Genomic DNA, 20,413 nt, shown 5'->3' on the forward strand with positions numbered 1-20,413 from the left:
TGAGCTTTGGGAAGAGAGAGAAGGTTTCTTCAGTCACAGATAAAATGCTGGAGCAGGATCTAGGTTTTTTTGACTGAATGGGGAGAGACGTTAAAATTTCAACTGTGATATTCTAAATGCTGCTTTGGTGCAGAACTTGAGGTAGAGGAAGAAAGACCCAGTCAGGAAATTTTGCAATCTGAGGCTTCCCTTGATGTCTTGCAGGCTGGTTTTACGTATAAACAGTCTGTGTTTGGTTAAGAAGCCTTAAAAGGCAAGACAGCATTGCAAGAGATAAACATTAGCCTTCCTTGACCTTTGAGTGACAGATCTGAGTTAAGCCTTGATGTCCCTCAGGCTTCATAAAGGAGAAACTTGTAAAACCAGGGAGAGATTAAACAAAATGTCTTCTTAGTCTGACTTTTATCTTCTGGGAAGAATTAGAGCAAGGGTATGAGTGTTGTGCATAGAGGTACATAAGCAAGTAGCTCTTATAACGGGCATTTGAGATTCCTAAATGCAATCCCTTCTGATTTGCACAGGACTTTGCCAACACAATCCCAGGGCACGGAGGTATCATGGACCGCTTTGACTGTCAGTACCTGATGGCTACCTTTGTTAACGTGTACATTGCAAGCTTTATCAGGTATTTATTGCTTTGCAGTGAAGTTTGGGGGCCCTGTCAAACTCAAGTGACGTACAGGCTTGTAATAAGAGGCAGTTGTTATCCCCGTTAGATTAGCATCTGAAAATAAAAGACAAAGAAAGAGAGGAAATGGAGGCTTGAAGAAGGGAAGCATCTTTTAGCAGGTTCATGCAGAGCTGGAAACACAACCACCATTTCCCAAGGTCTGTTATTCCAGTCCCTCTGAAACTCCTCCATGTCCCTTCTGCATCCCTGTGAATCTTGAGCAGGGTTTCCAGAATTGAACGAGCAGAAAAATCCAGTTTTGTAGCATTAACAAGTATTCTGTAGCCAAGCATAGAAGAAAGCCTGTAGGTGCATAAAAGATGTACTGAAGGAGCTGAGGAACTGTCTCTATGTGGCTGCTTTGATTTTCAAGGGGGAGCATCTGCTGATAATGGAAGATGCACAACCCTCTTGAAACAGATGGGTTTGGGGTGGTGTTTTTGTTTAATGTTCAGCATCCTGTGCCTTTTGAATCCATTTCCCCATCTCAAATGGAGTTAAGCTCCCTGGGTAGAACTGGTGAAGGAATGGGCAACAGGGCTCTTACTTTCAGCCTGTTATTTTGATGAAATTGCACTTAGGTTCCCACATCACTGAGATTTAGCAATATGACTCATTAATAATGATGCTTTTGTGTTTCAGAGGTCCTAACCCAAGCAAACTGATCCAGCAGTTCTTAACCTTGCGGCCAGACCAGCAGCTCCACATCTTCAACACGCTAAAAGCACACCTTGTTGACAAGGGTATGTTAGGTACTTTGGAGGACGCATAGACAGCCGGGTGGTTGGAACAGGACTGAAAACAGACAAGCCTCCTCAAGGAAATTCCTGGCTTGCCTGATTTAAGACAATAACAAGGCCTCATTTCACTGTAATTTTTCTTCCTTTCTTGGTAAACATTTGCATTTGTGGGTTTTTTTAATAAGATATTTATATAGCTTTGATTCAAATGAGCAAATCTTGCATTTGTAGCTGAAAAGGAGTTAAGGCTTGGAAGGACTGTTGGGTTAAGTAGGAGGGTATGACTGTCCTCGTGGTCTGTTCTTAACCTTCGATGCATGTGGGCAGAGCTGAACTTTTCCTGTGAGTGTGTTTATGCAGGGAATACACAAAGCGTTGTCCGTACAACCACCTCTGTGAGTGGGAGCCAGCGGGGAAGGCGAAGCCGTGCAGCTCCCCTGACCGTTGTGCCAGGCTGCGTTCACGCTGGCAACTCTGGGGACCATCATTTTCTCCAGTGGGAACTGTGAATGCAATGTCAATTTTCCCAGAAAGCCACATTTATGCCTGTGTGCAGTCTCCTTGCAGACTGCGAGGTGAGCACAAGGCTCCGTTAATTGGAAGAGGATCGTGCACTAATCCAGCCATACTTCCTCTGCCCAGCCAGGCATGTGCATCTATTTTCACTTGCTGTTTTTTGCAGTGCCTCTCACATTCCCCGCTTATGGCTGATATTTTGGCAAATAAGATTTTTATAACCAATTAAACCAGAAAGACTGGGGACAAGGAGTCAAGAAACTGGTAGTTGCTTGTGGGAATGTGGGAGGTTCAAATTGCTTCAAAACTGAATCAAGTAAATAGGTTTTAAAGAACATAGAAGTTTTATTGAGTAATTCCTGCCAAGTAAGAACAACCCTTTAAATAATTTGGTTCATTTTTCATCCATCAAATAACCCTTAAGAAACACTGAACCACACTTTTTCATTTCTCGTTGGTTGGAAACCCCGCACTGGGATATTTTAACTAATTTGGAGAGCAGTTTCCAACTTGTTTTTTTTCTTTTTTTCTGAAGTTTGCTGGTTGGGGCTCCAGCACCCCGCTGGTGCTGTCGGCTGGGTATTTTGTTTTTCTTTCAGGGATCATGTCTATCACCTATTTGTTACTTGAGTTCTAGATGTCGTGCTGCTGAGTTTACCATGGTCTATGTTGCATTTCAGTCTGGGTTCATTTACCTGCAGGCTTCTGTCCTGCTTTGCTTACTAACTCTTGTCATAAATAGTTTGTACTTAATAGTTGTGAGTTTTATCTAAGTACTTTCCTTTATTTTGTCATACTTTTTTATTATTTAAAAATGAGAACCCTACAGATTGTAAACTTTTTTTTTTGTGATCAGATAGTGAAAATATCCCTGGTTTACACCTTATGCAATGTTCCCAAACACAAGGTGACTCTGATTTTACTTCTTTCCATAGTTTGTGCATGGGAGAAACTTTACCTTACTTTAACCTGGGGAACGAGTGACAGGGAAAGATAATGTTGTCCCATGTACTACCCCAAAGGCATATTTTGAGTCAGTATAAACATTGATTTTCTGTCCCCTTCCAATCTCAAGGGCTCGAGTTAAGGCGATTATCTCAGCCTTCTGTGCAGATGTATTCTGTGGCAATGGGCGGGCTTCTGTCTCCTTCTGGTGAGTTACTACTGCGTACCCGGCCCTCCTTTGTCTGTTCAGCACGAAGCTGCTGCCATCTGTAAAAAGTTCCAAGTCAGCATTCTTTAAAGGTTCATCTTTCAGGTCTGGTCTGCTTGCATAGACCTGCTCCATGGTAGCTAAGCAATCATGTTGCAAAGGCTCCTGTTCTGCAGCAGGCAGTAGGGTAGCTGGATTTAACAATGACACTACTTGAAGAGTGATGTCATCTTGTTTTAGAAGGGTGGCCTGGTATTTAGCCAGTCTGCTCGGGGATATCCAGTGGTGTCCCTTTTGGTCTAGGATGGTAGCCACTGCATGCGGGACAAAAACGGTGATAGGCTGTCCCAGCATCAGCTCATGAGCTTCTTCAACTGAGCAGTGGCTGCCACGGCACACAGACAGGCAGGCTATCCTTTACTTACTTCATCTAATTGCATTGAGAAGTAAGCAACTGGCCTTTTCCAACTGCCAAGGGTCTGCGTTAGGACTCCCAGTGGCACCTGCTGCCTCTCATTTACATACAGCTGAAAGGGCTTGACCATATTAGGTAGGCCCAGGGCAGGGGCTCCCATTAGTGCCTTTTTAATATCATTGAAACCCTTCCGGCATTCAGGGGTCCATTCTAGCAGTTCTCCTGGACCTGTGATAGCAGCATATAAAGGTTTGGCCATAAGTCCAAAATTAGGGATCCATATTCAGCACCATCCGGCCATTCCTAGGAACCCCCTTAGTTCGTTCTTGGATTTATGGACTGCAATTCAACATATTGCCTCCTTCCGTTCTGCTCCCAACTCCCGTCTTCCTCTGGAGGTTTCAAAGCCCAAGTACTGAACCTTTTCTTCAGTGATTTGGGCCTTCTGTTTGGAGATTCTATATCCTGCCAGTCCCAAGAAATTCAACAGATTGATAGTGGCTTTCAAACAGTCCTCTTTTCTATCTGCACCAATCAGTATATCATCAACATATTGCAGCAATGTTATATTTTGATTGTTACCTTGCCACAGCTCCAATTCTTTTGCCAGCACGTTACCAAACAGGGTAGGGCTGTTCTTAAATCCTTGCAGAAGTACGGTCCAGCACAGCTGTACTTTTCTCCCCATCCTTGGGCTCTCCCATTCAAATGCGAAGAGCATTTGTTCATCAATTGGGATACAAAAGAAGGCATCCTTTAGATCTAATACAGTAAAATGAACATTAGTCTCTGGTATGGAGGTGAGCAGAGTATAGGGTTTTGGCACCACAGGATATACATCTACTGTAATACGGTTTATTTCACTCAAATCCTGAACCAGTCTATATTCCTGTGACCTGGGTTTCTTTACAGGTAATATAGGAGTGTTAAATCCTGATTGACATTCTCTTAATAGTCCATGCTTTAGAAAGGTGTTGATTCTTCCATCAGTAGGCAAATTTGAGCCTTCCATGCCATTTCCTGAGGAATATGTAACTGGACAGAATTTTTAGAGAAGGTAATTTGAGCATTTAATTTGCATAAGAGGTCTCTCCCCAATAACGGTACGGGACATTCTGGCATATAGAGGAATTCATGTGTTAATTTGGTATTTCCAATTGTACACTCCATTGGTTTTAGAAGCGGTTTTAAAGTGCGTTTTCCCATTGCCCCAATAATCGGTGTGTAAGTTTTACTCAATGGCCCTTTACAACTAGTAACTACTGAATAGGTAGCTCCACTATCCACTAAAAAAATCTATAGTTTTGCCCCCCAGCCTGACTGGAACCAGGGGATCGGCTGAGGAAATTTCTAAATTAGTATTATCCTCCCCTGGTCCTCTTCAGTCTTCATCCAAGTTTCCCAACAGGATTCAATCGGCTTCCTTCATGTTCCTTGATCCACTTCATTTCGATTAGGGCATTCATTCTTCCAGTGTCCTTCCTGTCTACATATAGCACATTGATTTGGTCTCAGTGGGGACCATCCTGGCAGGGCACGTCCCCGCCCCATACCACTCCATCTGCCCCTCCCTCTCGTGCTGTTCCCATTTATTGCCGCTGCTAATAGGGATGCCTGCATTTTCATTCTGCTCTGACTTTCCTTCTTCTCTTTCCCCTCCCTATTGTTGTATACCTTGTATGCTATCTCTGTTAATTGCGAAACCGGCATAGCTCCCGCACCATCTACTTTCTGCAATTTTTTCCTTATATCCTGAACTGACTGTCCTATAAACAGCATATTAAACAGTCTGATTCATTTCATCATCTGGATCCAAATCTGTCCATTTCCTAGCTACTTCACACAATCTCTCATAAAAAGCCGACAGACTTTCCTCTGATCCCTGCAGTACATCATATAACTGGGACATATTTTTCAGTGTTGGCACTCGCTGTACTCCAAACAATATTAATTGTTGGTATTGCTTTAACTGAGCTCTTCTTCCCCCCCCCCCCCGTATTAGGATCCCATTCTGGATCTGTCTTAGGCATATAGTTTGTCTTAGGCATGTAGTTCTCAGGATCTCCCTGCCTGTCCCTCCTTCCCCCCTCCTCCCTAGCTTTGTCCATAACCATCCTTTTCTCTTCAGCCGTAAAAAGTGCATTTAGAAGAGCCTGCATATCTCCCCAGTTTGGATTATGAGTCAGCAAAATAGTTTCCAAAAGCTGGTGCATCCCCTCAGGGTTCTCCCGGTACAAGCCAACAGATTGTTTCCAATTTAACAAGTCTGAGGTGGTGAATGGGACATGCACAAAAACCAGCTGCCCTTCTACCCCCACCGCCTGTCTCAGTGGAGCTTGTACCACGGGTTGTTGTCCCCATGTTCTACTAGATATTGGGTTAAAATTTTCATCCTTGTCCCCACCAGTTGCCCCTTTCAAATTTCTGTCCTGAGTGGGTGGCACCAGCAGTTGTACATTCTCTGCCTCATCAGAATCACCAATACATTTTTTTCTCATTCACACAGTTTCCACCACAACCGTTATTCTTATCCTTTTTTGTTTCTTTGGCCAAAGCACATATTCCACTACTATCCATATTTATTAGCTTACATTTCTTGTGGATATACCATTTATTATGCAGAGCAAAGAACAAATCTACATACGGCACCTTCTCTCATTCTTCCATTTTTCTACAAAATAACATCAGTTGCAAGATGGTATTATATTTCAAAGATCTATTCTCTGGCCATTTCTCCCCATCATCCAAAACATACATAGGCCACCACTGTCTACAATATCTTTGCAATTTTTCTGTAGTTAATGGGTCCCCACCAAACTTATTCCAATACTTCAGGATGCATCCGAGAGGGGAACAAGGAGAAATCTCATTGGAAGTAGTCATTCCCATATTGTTAGAAAAGAATTTCTTTACCCACGATTTCATACACTCAGCTCCGACCCTCTGTCGGCAAAGGCGAAAGACCCCTTCTTTCACCACACATCTATGTGTAGAAACGGAAAAAAAGAAATAAACTGACCACTCACTAATAGACTGTTCCCCATTTTTCCCCCGTACAAATCTCTCTTTTATGCGTTGCACCTTTGTGTCACTTACTGCCCGACAGTGGAGAGGAGCCGGAGGAGTCCCCGATCAAGAGGTTGGTGTGCGCTGGAGTCCTTCTCGGTCCGCTTCTCTGTCGGGACCGGCAAGACGATCCAGGCAAGGCTCTACGGCTGTCCCATCTGGGTCGCCAGAAAACGTTGTCCCAAAAAGCAGGGTCCGATACCCGGTGTGCAGTGACCAATTCACACACTGAGTCGAGATATTTGTTTATTATCCGTTTTGCGCATAAAGGGGTGCTAGGGGGTAAGTCCACAAAGCTAGCACACCTCAGTGTACCAGTTGTCCATATTTATACACTTCCCGTTTATGCAACAACCTAAGGCTTATCAGTTGTTTCTTTTTCTTTTCATCCCTTTTGCTGATTCTCCCACCAATTTTATCTTAGTACTTTTTATTTAGAATAATGACTCTCATCAGTCTGTAATGACCCTTGATTCTTATCAGGTTATGACGACTCTTATCAGTTAGTAATCATTTTCGAGTATTCCTAAGATAAGCAATAGTTAGTCATCAATAATACAGAAGTACATTGCTGTTTTCAAACAGTTGCTGACATCTTATACACAGACACCCCCCCATATGGAGACATGTACATGCTGCAAGCTAGCTAAGCATTGACAGAAAATAAAACTCCTGAAAATACTGCGTAGTTCATATTCCATATTCTGATTCTGCCATTGCTTTCATTTACCCTGAGTGAGCGAGAGTGTGTAAATACATTAACAGATACCAACCCCTCTCTTACATTTCTATAGGACTCTTTCTGTGTGGTAAGCTCTGCTTCATCTCCCTCAACAGGAACCACAGGGCAGAAGTTTGTGCCCATTGTACTGCAAATACAGGTATTTGATCGAAAGCACAGATTGCAGAGAAGAAGGGTTTGTTTCCACAAAGTATTTTCAGCATGGTGCTGGCAAAGTTGCTGGCTTCTGGCAGGAGTCAGGACTGCTACGACAGTGGAGACAGTTCAGGATTGCACTTGGTTAACACCAGTGGTGTACACAGAGGCTTTGCTGGACTAGTTGTGGAGACTGTTCCCTTCCAGCTTGAATTAGGCAGGGATTTATTTTCTGTCGACTTAGAGGATGTTGGTCCAAGACCCTAATTGGAAAATTGGAGGGGAGAATTAAGGTGCTTCCATCTTGCTTTGCCCAGGGAGAATATTTGGTCTGCGTTTAATGACAGTTTGGCTGAGTTTAGCTAGGCAAAGTGAGGGCATCTGCAAGGAATACCCGGACTGGGAATAGGTGTGGAAGTGACAGCGTTTCGTGTAGTCCCTGAAAAGTAGTTTGCCCTGTGGAGTCAGACAAGCTGGTGCTTTTCTGGATTCTCCCTGCCCGTTGCCAACATCTGCTAAAATCCCTTGTAGTGCACTGTTGGGTCATCAGAAGAAGCTATAGTGTTGATAAATATTACAAAAGTGTACTGTTCTTTCTATTAAGAATTTTTTCATATGGGTCTCTAGTCTCCTGCTCGTCTTGCTTTAAACCTTTTGTACCTCTTTAGTTGTAATTAGTGGGGCAAAAATTGAACACAAAGGTTTTCTGCATGCTTTTGATTTGAAGTAGCATTTGGGCCTTTTTGAAGGGTGTAGTGCTGGATGTGGACACTGGAGGGCAAAGCAGTTGCATTTAGTGGCTTCCTAGGGCTGGGAGAGAAGGAGCAGCAATAATGCGTGCGGGTGGCTTTCCGGATGAGCTCGCAGCTTTATTCTTGCTTCCTTCCTGACTGGAAGCTAGCAAACATGACGCCCCTCTACAAGAAGGGTCGGAAGGAGGATCCGGGGAACTACAGGCCTGTCAGCCTGACCTCGGTGCTGGGGAAGGTCATGGAGCAGATCATCTTGAGTGCCATCACGCAGCACGTGCGGGACAACCGAGGGATCAGGCCCAGCCAGCATGGGTTTATGAAAGGGAGATCCTGTTTCACTAACCTGGTCTCTTTCTGTGACAAGGTGACCCGCTTAGTGGATGAGGGGAAGGCTGTGGATGTTGTCTACTTGGACTTCAGTAAGGCCTTTGATACTGTCTCCCACAGCATTCTCCTGGAGAAGCTGGCTGCTCACGGCTTGGATGGGTGCACTCTCTGCTGGGTTAAAAACTGGCTGGACGGCCGAGCCCAGAGAGTGGTGGTGAATGGAGTCAAATCCAGTTGGCGGCCGGTCACGAGTGGTGTTCCCCAGGGCTCAGTACTGGGGCCGGTCCTGTTCAACATCTCTATCAACGATCTGGATGAGGGGATCGAGTGCACCCTTAGTAAGTTTGCAGGTGACACCAAGTTGGGTGGAAGCGTCGATCTGCTGGAAGGTAGGAAGGCCCTGCAGAGGGACCTGGACAGGCTGGATCGATGGGCCGGGGCCAACTGTATGAGGTTCAACAAGGCTAAATGCCGAGTCCTGCACTTGGGTCACAACAACCCCATGCAACGCTACAGGCTGGGGGAGGAGTGGCTGGAGAGCTGCCTGGCGGAAAAGGACCTGGGGGTGTTGGTTGACAGCTGACTGAACATGAGCCAGCAGTGTGCTCAGGTGGCCAAGAGGGCCAATGGCATCCTGGCTTGTATCAGGAATAGTGTGGCCAGCAGGACCAGGGAGGTGATAGTGCCCCTGTACTCGGCACTGGTGAGGCCGCGCCTCGAGTACTGTGTTCGGTTTTGGGCCCCTCACTACAAGAAGGACATGGAGGTGCTGGAGTGTGTCCAAAGAAGGGCAACGAAGCTGGTGAAGGGTCTAGAGCACAAGTCTTATGAGGAGCGGCTGAGGGAGCTGGGGTTGTTGAGTCTGGAGAAGAGGAGGCTGAGGGGAGACCTTATTGCTCTCTACAACTACCTGAAAGGAGGTTGTAGCGAGGTGGGGGTCAGTGTCTTCTCCCTAGTAACGAGTGATAGGACGAGAGGAAACGGCCTCAAGCTGCCCCAGGGGAGGTTTAGGTTGGATATTAGGAAAAACTTCTTCACCGAAAGGGTGGTCAAGCATTGGAACAGGCTGCCCAGGGAAGTGGTTGAGTCTCCATCCCTGGAGGTATTTAAAGAATGGATAGACATGGTGCTCGAGGACATGGTTTAGTGATGGACTTGGCAGTGATAGGTTAACGGTTGGACTTGATGATCTTAAGGGTCTTTTCCAACCATGACGATTCTATGATTCCTAGCAGTGCAGTTAAAGGGTGGACTTCCAAGCCTGTTTTGATCCTGAAGGGTAAAGCTACATGGAAAGGATTTAGCATCCTGCGCTGAAGTTTAGTAAACTGAATGGGAACAGTGCATCCATTTGAGAAGTGGAGGAGGAAGGGAGGGAGATGGAGGTTGTTAAGATTATTTGCAAGCTGGACAGCTGATCTTGCTGAGAAATACTGGTGAGCACCATAGCATGTCCTCCGTCGGGCTGAGAGCTGTGGCTGCCAAATCCACTTCCACACCGCTGGTATGAATATATGTGACAGTGCTACTCAGCTCTTGGCGACAGCATGCTGTCTGGGGGAGCGTTGGTGGGTTTTCCCCATCAGTCCAGCCTGTGAGGGGCTTTAGTTTGCTGTAGATATTTCAAGTTAGACTTAGAAAGTTAGAGGAAATGAAAAGCTGACGTTACCAGCTCTGGCTGTCCCTAAAGGAGTTAAGTCTGATGCCAAGGGACGTGTAGCAAGACACATTGCACCTCTTTTCATTGCATTAAGCCCTGCAGGACCTTGGTCATGCTGCAGCTCTCACAAGAATTTAGGTTTGAAGGGAGGCTGATGTAGCTAGTGCTGCTGGAGGGGCCAAACTGACACCAGTGATGTCTAGGTAAGGCGATGTGGGGATGCTCATGTGAAGTTTCTCCAGCTGCAGGGCTCGAGCTCAGCATTACACAATAGTTTTTGTTCACTGTGGGCTCTGCAACCAGACAAGTTCCTCCTGCTTGTGCCCAGCAAGAGGGGAGTAACTGTGAGAGCAGACCAGCAAGGGGGCAGGTACTGTATCAGCTGGCATGCATGCTTGGACCAGAAGGAAGAGAAAAGTAGGATTTGGCTAATGCGAAGCTTACGAGGGTGTTACTGCTGCCTGGCAGGGGACAGGCTGGTATGGAAACCACCTCTTCACAAGCAGTCACTGCTTTTTCAGTTGGAGCAGTCAGAGAGGGATGTGAGCGTATTTAATGAGCAAAGGGATGGCACGTGGCTAGAAAGCTGCTTTTGCATAGCATGAGAATCATAGAATCATAGAATGCTTTGGGATGGAAGGGACCTTTAAAGGTCATCTAGTCCAACCCCCCCTGCAATTGGCAGGGACATCTACAACCAGATCAGGTTGCTCACAGCCCCATCCAGCGTGGCCTTGAATGTTTCCAAGGATGGGGCATCTACCACCTCTCTGGGCAACCCGTTCCAGTGTTTCACCACCCTCATCATGAAAAATTTTTTCCTTGTGTTCAGTCTAAATCTCCCCTCATTTAGTTTAAAACCATTCCCCCTTGTCCTGTTGCAGCAGGCCTTGCTAAAAAGTCTGTCCCCATCTTTCTTGTAGGCCCCCTTTAAGTATTGGAAGGCTGCAATAAGGTCTCCCCGCAGCCTTCTCTTCTCCAGGCTGAACAACCCCAGCTCTTTCAGCCTTTCTTCATAGGAGAGGTGCTCCAGCCCTCTGATCATTTTTGTGGCCCTCCTCTGGACCCTCTCCAACAGGTCCATGTCCTTCCTGTGCTGAGGACCCCAGAGCTGGACGCAGGGCTCCAGGTGGGGTCTCACCAGAGCAGAGTAGAGGGGCAGAATCACCTCCCTCGACCTGCTGGCCACGCTTCTTTTGATGCAGCCCTGGATATGATTGGCTTTCTGGGCTGCGAGAGCACATTGCTGGCTCATGTCCAGCTTTTCATCCACCAGTACCCCCAAGTCCTTCTCCGCAGGGCTGCTCTCAATCCCTTCATCCCCCAGCCTGTACTGATACCAGGGGTTGCCCTGACCCAGGTGCAGGACCTTGCACTTGGCCTTGTTGAACCTCATGAGGTTCACACGGGCCCATTTCTCCAGCTTGTCCAGGTCCCTCTGGATGGCATCCCGTCCCTCAGGCGTGTGAACTGCACCACTCAGCTTGGTGTCATCTGCAACTTGCTGAGGATGCACTCGATCCTGCTGTCTATGTCATGAAGATATTGAACAGCACTGGCCCCAGTACGGACCCCTGAGGGACACCACTTGTCACTGATCTCCATCTGGACATCGAGCCATAGCCATTGACCACTACCCTCTAGATGCGACCATCCAGCCAATTAGCTATTCCTGCAGGGTGGCTCTCCCTTCCAGAGTGTCTACTTCCCCACTCAGTTTGGTGTCATCTGCAAACTTCATCAGGCTACACTTGATCCCGTTATCCAGATCACTTATGAAGGTATTGAATAGCATTGGGCCCAGTATTGATCCCTGGGGGACCCCACTTGTGACGGGTTGCCGGTTTGAAAAAGAGCCGTTTACCACCACCCTTTGGGTGCAGCCCCCCAGCCAATTCCTCACCCACTGCACAGAGCACTTGTCCAGGCCATAACGCATCAGTTTCTCCAGGAGGAGGCTGTGGGGAACTGTATCGAAAGCCTTGGAGAAGTCCAGGTAGACAACGTCCACCACTCACCCCATGTCAACTGAGCAGGTCACTTTATCATAGAAGGCCACCAGATTTGTCAGGCACGATCTGCCCTTGGTGAAGCCGTGTTGGCTTTTCTCAATCACATGCTTCATTTGACTCGTGATGGCCCCCAGGAGGATTCGTTCCATAACTTTCCTGGGGATTGAAGTAAGACTGATGGGCCTATAATTACCCAGGTCCTCCTTTGAGCCCTTCTTGTAGATAGGGGTAACATTTGCCTTCCTCTAGTCCTCTGGGACATCCCCCGATCTCCGCGACTTCTCGAAGATTATGGAGAGCGGCCCCACAATGACATCAGCCAGTTCTCTCAACACCCTCGGGTGGATGGCGTCAGGGCCCATCGATTTGTAGGGGTCAAGCTCCTGTAATAATTCACATACTAACTCCTCCTTCACTGATGGTGGGTCTATGTTTGGATCAACCTGGATTTTCGTTCCCAACGCCTGGGACCCAACACTGTTGGTAAAGACAGAGGTGAAGAAAGCGTTGAGAACCTCTGCCTTTTCAGCACTGTTGGTGACTGATTCACCTCTCCTGTTTAACAGTGGGCCTAGGTTTTCCTTCTGTTTCTGCTTGCAATTTACATACTGGAAGAACCCTTTCTTGTGATTTTTGACATCTCTGGCCAGTTCCAATTCAAGCTGAGCTTTTGCTTTTCTAACTGCATCTCTGCACACTCTAGCAATGCCCTTGTAGTTCTCAGTGGACAATCTTCCACTTCTCCATCTCTGGTATGCATCTCTTTTGGTTTTAAGCAGACCCAGGAGCTCGTGGTTGAGCCAAGGGGGCCTCTTGCTCTGCTTCCTTCCCTTTCTTTTATAGGGGATAAACTGGTTTTGTGCTTCCAAGGGAGCATTCTTGAAGAACTCCCAGCACTCGCTGGTTCCTTTATCCTCCATGGAAGCTTCCCACGGAATCCCTCCCAACTGAGCTCTGAGCGAGCTGAAGTTTGCTCTTCTAAAATCCAGAACCCTTGTCTTGGTGCTAACCTTCAGCGTGCTCAGCCAGATCCCGAACTCCACAATATTGTGATCACTGCAGCCAAGGTTGTTACTGACTGAAATATTACAAAGCAGGTTTTCTTGGTTTGTGAATAGCAAGTCCAGCGGTGCCTCCTTCCTGGTTGGCACATCTGACATTTGTAAGAGGAAACAGTCCTCTACGCATTCTAGGAACTTGATGGATGACATGCGAGCTGCTGTATTGTTCTTCCAGCAAATGTCTGGGTAGTTGAAGTCACCCATGAGAACCAGGTTCTGTTGACCAGGAGCTTGCCTTAGTGTCCCAAATATTGCTTCATCGGCTTTATCATCGTGGTTTGGAGGTCGGTAGCAGATGCCCACTGTAAGGTCCTGCTTGGAGATGACCCCTCTGATTTTAACCCAGAGGCATTCAATAGAGCATTCACAATCACTATAGTTGACTTCGATATGTTTGAGGTTTTCCTTAATATAGAGTGCGACTCCTCCACCTCTTCTTCCCTGCCTGTCTTTGCGAAACAGCCTATAACCGTCCATCGCGATTCCCCAGTCATGTGAGTTGTCCCACCATGTCTCAGTTACTCCTACGATATCATAACCTTCTGACTGGGCACGGAGCTCCAGTTCCTCCTGTTTGTTTCCCAGACTGTGTGCATTTGTATACATACACTTGAGGTGGTTGCTCTTCTGGTTCACATCTTGGGAGACAGCTAAGGAACATTTGTTGCCGCTCTGGTTGGCCTGACTTACTCCCCAGTTGGATGTGGTGGCATGAGCATTTCTGTTTTGGACCCTCCCCCCCCCCCCCCCCGAGTCCTTCATTTTAAAGCCTGCCTCACCAAGTTACCAGCCTGTTGCTGAAGATTCCCTTGCCCCTTCTAGACAGGTGGATTCCGTCCCTCCCTAACATGTCATAGTCATCGAAGAACACCTCATTGCCGTAAAAGCCAAAACCCTCACGACGGCACCAGCCATGTAGCCAGGAGTTGATATGCATTATGTGCCTATTTCTGGCTACCCCCTTCCCTCGAACTGGCAAGATGGAAGAAAAGATAACTTGGGCACCAATGTTTTTCACTTGCACCCCCAGGGCTTGAAAGTCTTCCTTGATTTTACCCAGGTTCTGGCTTTCGGTGTCGTTCATGCCTACATGAAATAGTAACAATGGATAGTAGTCCGTTCTCTTGATGAGTTGTGGCACCCTCTTGACCACATCTTGAACCTTAGCTCCTGGAAGGCAGCATACCTCTCGTGACTCCCTGTCAGGTTGGCAGATGGGTGCCTCAGTACCCTTCAACAGAGAGTCACCCACTACGAGCATTCGTCGTTTCTTTTTGTGGTGTCCACTGTGTGTTGCTGGTACAGTTTCCCCTTGCAGGGGGCTTTGCAGGCCTTGCTCATGGGTGTCCTCAGCTGTTAGGGCTTCATATCTGTTTCTGATTGTGATGGTGGAGGGTGCAGGTTGATGTGGAGTCCTGCTTTTGTGAGTCACCAGGGTCCAAGGTGCCTCATTCTTGGTGGTGTTCACCACAGGAACATGGCTCTGAAGCCACCTGTCTGTCTTGGCTCCTCTAATACTGCGCAGCCTTTTAACTGTTTCCTGCAGTTCAGCCACCTGACGTAACAGATCATCAACCTGTGCGCACCTTATGCAGGTACTTACCTCTTCATCAGGAGAAGGGTTTGGGCACTTGCTGCAACCTACCGCCTGTACTGATGTTTCCTTTCTTACCAGATCTGTCTGGGTGGATGCATCAGATGTCTCAGGGGCTTTCTCTGTAGGAACAGTGGTTTTAGCCCTGAGGCGAGTGCCCACCATTTTGCCAGAGGCCTAGAGCACTTCCCTGGGCTGTAGACCTACAAGCAGGTTGCAGAGCCCTCCCTGCTCGAACTGCCGCGCAAACTGCTGCGCCACGCCCTTCTGACGTGCCATGCCCTGGTCGCTCGCGCTCCCTAGGGGCCGTTTAAATCTCCCGCCATTGCTCCTGGCAACGCCCCTGCCGCATCAGTCGCGTGTCAGCCTCGCTCGTGAGAGCTGCTGGCTCCTGACGGGTCCCTCTGCTCGCCCTCGGGTTTCCCCGATAGTTCCCAGGGTCCTCCTTTTTACCCTTTTTAAAAATGGGTGCAATGTTTCCCTTTTTCCAGTCCCCAGGGACTTCACCTGACTGCCATGACTTTTCAAATATCATGGAGAGTGGCTTGGCAACTACATCAGCCAATTCCCTCAGGACTCTGGGATGCATCTCATCAGGACTTATGCACGTTCAGGTTCCTCAGGTGGTCATGAACCTGATCTTCTCTTACAGTGGGAGGATCTCTGCCCTCCCGATCCCCATCAAATGGCCCATTGACTCAGGAGGTGTGAGGAGAGAGGTTGCCAGTGAAGACTGAGGCAAAGAAGTTGTTGAGTACCTCAGCCTTCTCCTCATCTGTTGTTACCAGTTTGCCAGTCTTGTTCATCAGGGGGGAGTACGCTTTCCTTAACCATCCTTTTCTGGTTGACGTACCTGTAGAAGCCCCTCTTATTATTCTTTGCGTCCCTCGCCAGGTTCAGCTCCAGCCGAGCCTTGGCCTTCCTGATCCCATCCTTACACAACCAGGAAGTGTCCCTGTACTCTTCCCAGGATACCAGTCCCTTCTTCCACTGCCTGTGCATTCTCTTCTTGCCCTTTAGTTTGACCCACAGGTCATGGCTCAGCCATGCCGGCCTCTTCCCTTCCTTGCCTGAATTCCTGCACCTGGGGATCGAGAGCTCTTGTGCCCTATGGAAAGCGTCCTTAAAGACCTGCCAGCTCTGTTCTGCTCCCTTGTCCCTGAGGGCCATTTCCCAGGGAGTCCTGTTGATTAACTGCTTGAAGAGCTGGAAGTTTGCTTTCCTAAAATTCAGGGTCCTGACTATACTCTTCACCCGACCCTTACCTCTCCAGACTGTGAACTCTACCAGTGTGTGATCACTACAGCCAAGGCTGCCTCCAATCCTGACATCACCAATGAGCTCACTTGCATTGGTGACCACCAGGTCCAGTATTACATCCCCTCTGGTAGGGCTGTCTATTACCTGGCTTAAGAAGTTGTCCTCCATGCACTCCAGGAGTCTTCTGGATTGTCTACTGGCTGACGTGTTACTTTCCCAGCAGATGTTGGGGTGGTTGAAATCCCCCATCAGGACAAGAGCCTGTGAGCACGAAGCTTCCTGTGGTTGGAGTAAGAAGGCTTCGTCAATAGGCTCCCCTTGATCGGGCGGCCTGTAGTAGACCCCAACCACAAGGTTCCCTTTGTTGCCTCAGTCTCTAATTCTTACCCACAAGCTTTCAACCTGCTCGTGGCTATTCTTCAGGGACAGTTCTTCACATTCTATCCATTTCTTGATGTAGAGGGCAACGCCTCCGCCCCTCCTACCTCGCCTGTCCCTTCTGAACAGCCTGTAGCCTTCGATAGCTGAACTCCAGTCATGGGATTCGTCCCACCAAGTTTCAGTGATGGCAGCTAGGTCATAACTTTCTAGCAGCACGGTGGCTTCCAGCTCCTCCTGTTTGTTGCCCATGCTGTGTGCATTGGTGTAGAGGCACTTCAGCTGGGCTGTCGTCCATGTCACCTTCTTGGACAAACACCCCTTGGTTCCCTTGAGGAATTTCACCGATATTTCCCTGTTGGCTCCTATTACCTCAAGAGCCCCTGCTCATCCCCGTAAGACTTTGACTGTGCTGCGGTGTCTCCAGCACGCCTCAGATCAACAGGCTGAGGGCCCCTGCTAGCATCCCATCCCCCGCTAGTACCCCGTCCCTCTAACCATGGCGTGCCATCCCACCCCTTATCACAGGCAAACCTGATATCAACCCCCTCCCCCTTCAAATCTAGTTTAAAGCCCTGCCAATGAGCCCCGCAAGCCCCTGAGCAAAGACCCTCTTCCCCCTTTGAGAAAGGTGAATCCCGTCGGATGCCAGCAAGCCTGGTGCCGTGTAGGCCAGCCCATTGTTGAAAAACCCAAAACTGTGACGTTGACACCAGCCACAGAGCCATGTATTAATGGACTGGATCTGTTTGTTCCTTTCAATGTTCCTGCCCGCAACTGGAAGGAGGGAGGAAAAAATAACCTGTGCTCCCGATTCCCTCACCAACCGTCCCAAGGCCCTGAAGTCTCTCTTGATGGCTTTTGGACTACGGGTTGCAGCTTCCTCTCCACCTACATGGAAGGTCAATAACGGGTAGTAGTCCGAGGGCCGTACCAGGCTGGGAAGTTTCCTGGTGATGTCCTTAACCCGGGCTCCAGGGAGGCAGCAGACTTCCCTTTGAGGAGGGGTTGCCCGGCATATTGGACCCTCTGTCCCCTTCAGAAGGGAGTCACCTACAGCTATAACCCTTCTTTCCTTCCTCGTGGAGGTGGTCGTGATACAGGGGGTAGGCCTTTCTGACCTTGGTGGCACCTCTGGTGCAGATGGACTGTCATCCACATCATCCATGGACTGGCTTTCCACATCCAGAGCCTCATACCTGTTGTAGAGAGGCGCCTGGGAAGGCAAGCTGGGAAAGGGAGGGGGTCGCCTGCCGCCCCGAGCGCGGACTTGCCTCCATTCACTCCTTTCCTTTAGGCTACTGCCTTCAGCCTGGTGGGGGAAGGATACAGGATCCCCTTGATCTTGGTTTTTTTCTGGTGGCTGTTCCTGTTTCTGTCTCAGGGAGGGCAGAGCATGGGTCCACCAGTCTATCTCTTTCTCAGCCTCCTTGATGCTCCTTAACCTTTCTGCTTCCTCTCGTAGCTCTGCCACCAAGCTGAGCAGATCATCCACCTGGTCACACCTCACACAGCTGTTCTCACTCCTGCCAACTGTTACCAGTGAAAGGCTCTGGCACTCCCTGCAGCCTGAGACCTGGACGGCTGCATGGTTTGTTGGGAGCGCAGTTTGGGTTGCCACATCCATTCTGGTGGTTGTAGAGGACATGGCCTTCTGCCGAGTGGAGACCATAGCTGAGCTCCTTCTGAGAGGGTGATGACCACTGGCTGAACCTTTTGAGCTGGCAGAGCTCCAGCACCCTACCTGCGCAAACTGCTGCACCGCGCTCCCTATGGGCGGTTGAAATCTCCCGCGGTTGCTCTTGGCTACGCCCCCCGCCGCGTCAGCCTCGCTCGCGAGAGCTGGCGGCTCCCGGCGCGTCCGCGGGTTTCCCGGGCTCCAGGAACCCCCCCTTAGCCTCGTCGCCTCGCACTCAGCCACGGAACTTACCGTTGCCACCGCCGTGCTCCTCGCTGACTGAGAAGCTGGCTGTCCTGGTGAGGTGACTAAATGTTCATGACATTTGTTTGCTGGTGGGCGATTCAGCAATACACATCGGATGCTGGTTTGCTCCACAGCCTGAGCAGGCATGGCTGGGCTAGGTCTGTGTAGACAAGCACTTGGCATGCTCTGATAGGAATTCGCTTCTCCAAGACTGGTTGTAGCCCAAATTAGTTTGCAGATCGGATGCACGGCCAGACCGTAGCCTGCAGTGCTCAGCGAAACATCAAAACCTAGTTTCTGCATACGGTGTCATGTCCTGTGCCGATCAGCATGTATTATTTAGATATTCGGGGTGATGGGCTCAGGCATCTAGTGACACTGATCTGAGGGGGCAGACGTTGCCTAGGGTTTATGGTACCCTGTGCAGCTCATGAAGCTGGAAATCCCACAGCATCAGCTAACACCTGGCTGTGAAATGCCGGTACCTTATATTCCAAGGCATGTCTCCTGTTTCCCACATGTGCAGTGAGTTCCCCCGGCCATGGCTGCAGTGGGATCCTGGCATCTCTTCCTTCCCCGCCTCCTCCGACCGGCTTTGTACAATGTGAGGAGGGCAAAGCTGTGTCGAAAGCATCTGTGCGGCCCATCCAGACCCTCCTGGGGACAGGCGTTTGTCACAAAAAGCATCGCGTGAAAGCTCCTGTGGTTCCTGCCCTCTGTAATCAGCTCCGGAGTTGCATTTTGTACTACTGTAATCTGTGTGCTCCTGTTCTCCAGACCTGATGTGTTTCTACCATCTGCTTCTTTCTCTGTGCATTGTTCTTTTGATTAATGTTTTAGCTACACTTGTAGAGTTGCCTTTCTTTGACCGAATGTCTGAATGTGATATATTGTATATTTTAAAGTATTTACCCTATTTATATACTATATGTTACTGTTAAATAAATATAAGTTCCATTATCTGTAGTGGGGTTTTATTCCGCGCTGTCGGCAAGCGGGAGAGATGCTGAAAACCTCCTTTCTGTGCTCTGTAAGGCAGATCGGTCTGTTTCAAACTCGGATTCCCCCATTCCTTGCCCCGTAGCTCTCCTTCCTCGGGGATCTTCCTAAGAGCAGACCTGATTGTGGCAAAGAGACGCGTGGAGGCCGCAGATGGGCTGAGCACACAGGCAGGATTGGACCATCCGTGTCCTGTGTGAGGGACACAGACGGCTGCGTTTCCAGGGTGGTTTGTAGTGGAAGCTGTGATCAGATCATACAGGCCCATCTTCATCAAAGATGAGGGAAGCGTTGGCACCGCTGCACCCTGCAAATCAGCTCATTTTACCCTAAAGATTTCATTGGGAATGTGAAAAATTGTTGGAATTCCACTTAGCATAAATTACTGCTTCATTTCAGCTGTTTCCCCTGACTTGTGTGGAGTTAGGACAGCAGAATCCTTCTGTTTACCCAGCAAAACATACTATTTTTAGCTCTCGTGTTATTTTGACTGTTCTGACTTATCAGCGAAGCCAAACCAACCATCAGCAGCCCTCTTTTTGCTTCCTGTCACACTGTGTGGGCATTTTCAGACAAATTAATCCTCCAACAACCGCAAAAACATGATGCCCTCTCTTTCTCTATAGCAACCTTGCAAAATTACTCTAAAGCCCCAAATCTCGCATTGCAACACATTGCCCTCGGAGGAGTCGGCCAGTTAAGCAGAAAATTGCTGAGCAGCACCGTGCAATGTTCAGCAGTCCTATGAAGCAATTAGATGCCATTACCGAGAGGTCTTGAAACATCCCTCGGTGTTAAATCTTTTGGAAAACGGACTATGAAATCTCCCGGCAAGCTGCCGAGCTGGCCGACAGCAGGGCAGTGTGTGTGCCCGTGCCTCGCGGTGAGTCAGGCACATCATCTGACGGCCTCTGCAGCCGGCGTATCTGCATCGCTGCTCGCATCTCGGCTGTTCCGCTGAAGATCCCTCCTTTTTTCCTTCCTATCCTGTGCCAATTTAATTAAATCA

General features: G+C 48.6%; 2 protein-coding genes across 4 annotated transcripts in view; one reads left to right on the plus strand and one right to left on the minus strand.

Annotated features, from left to right (window-relative positions):
* CDS2 (CDP-diacylglycerol synthase 2) overlaps positions 1-19,365 on the plus strand; it is a 40,437-nt gene extending 21,072 nt beyond the window's left edge. The window contains exons 12-15 of one of the 3 annotated variants that reach the window (XM_087762677.1): positions 522-625; positions 1,313-1,413; positions 7,355-7,441; positions 18,932-19,365. In XM_087762677.1, coding sequence (XP_087618803.1) covers positions 522-625; positions 1,313-1,413; positions 7,355-7,441; positions 18,932-19,188 — 549 coding nt within the window. In that variant the 3' untranslated portion in view covers positions 19,189-19,365. Of the gene's footprint in view, positions 1-521; positions 626-1,312; positions 3,050-7,354; positions 7,442-18,931 lie in introns of those variants that run through there. The other 2 variants (XM_087762678.1, XM_087762679.1) reach the window with 2 other exon arrangements.
* LOC148055089 (uncharacterized) lies at positions 16,895-18,934 on the minus strand. Its single transcript, XM_087762680.1, has one exon. The coding sequence runs from the start codon at positions 18,706-18,708 to the stop codon at positions 17,044-17,046; it is 1,665 nt and encodes a 554-aa protein (XP_087618806.1). The 5' UTR covers positions 18,709-18,934; the 3' UTR covers positions 16,895-17,043.
* Positions 19,366-20,413: the final 1,048 nt, after the last annotated feature.

The sequence above is a fragment of the Nipponia nippon genome, unplaced genomic scaffold (assembly GCF_047370975.1).
Source record: "Nipponia nippon isolate SJK-2023a ecotype South Korea unplaced genomic scaffold, ASM4737097v1 scaffold_27, whole genome shotgun sequence".
NCBI classification, from domain to species: domain Eukaryota; kingdom Metazoa; phylum Chordata; class Aves; order Pelecaniformes; family Threskiornithidae; genus Nipponia; species Nipponia nippon.

Bases quoted from the DNA above. Each gene is read 5' to 3' on its own strand.
- LOC148055089 (XM_087762680.1), bottom strand. From the start codon at position 18,708: ATGCAGAAACTAGGTTTTGATGTTTCGCTGAGCACTGCAGGCTACGGT.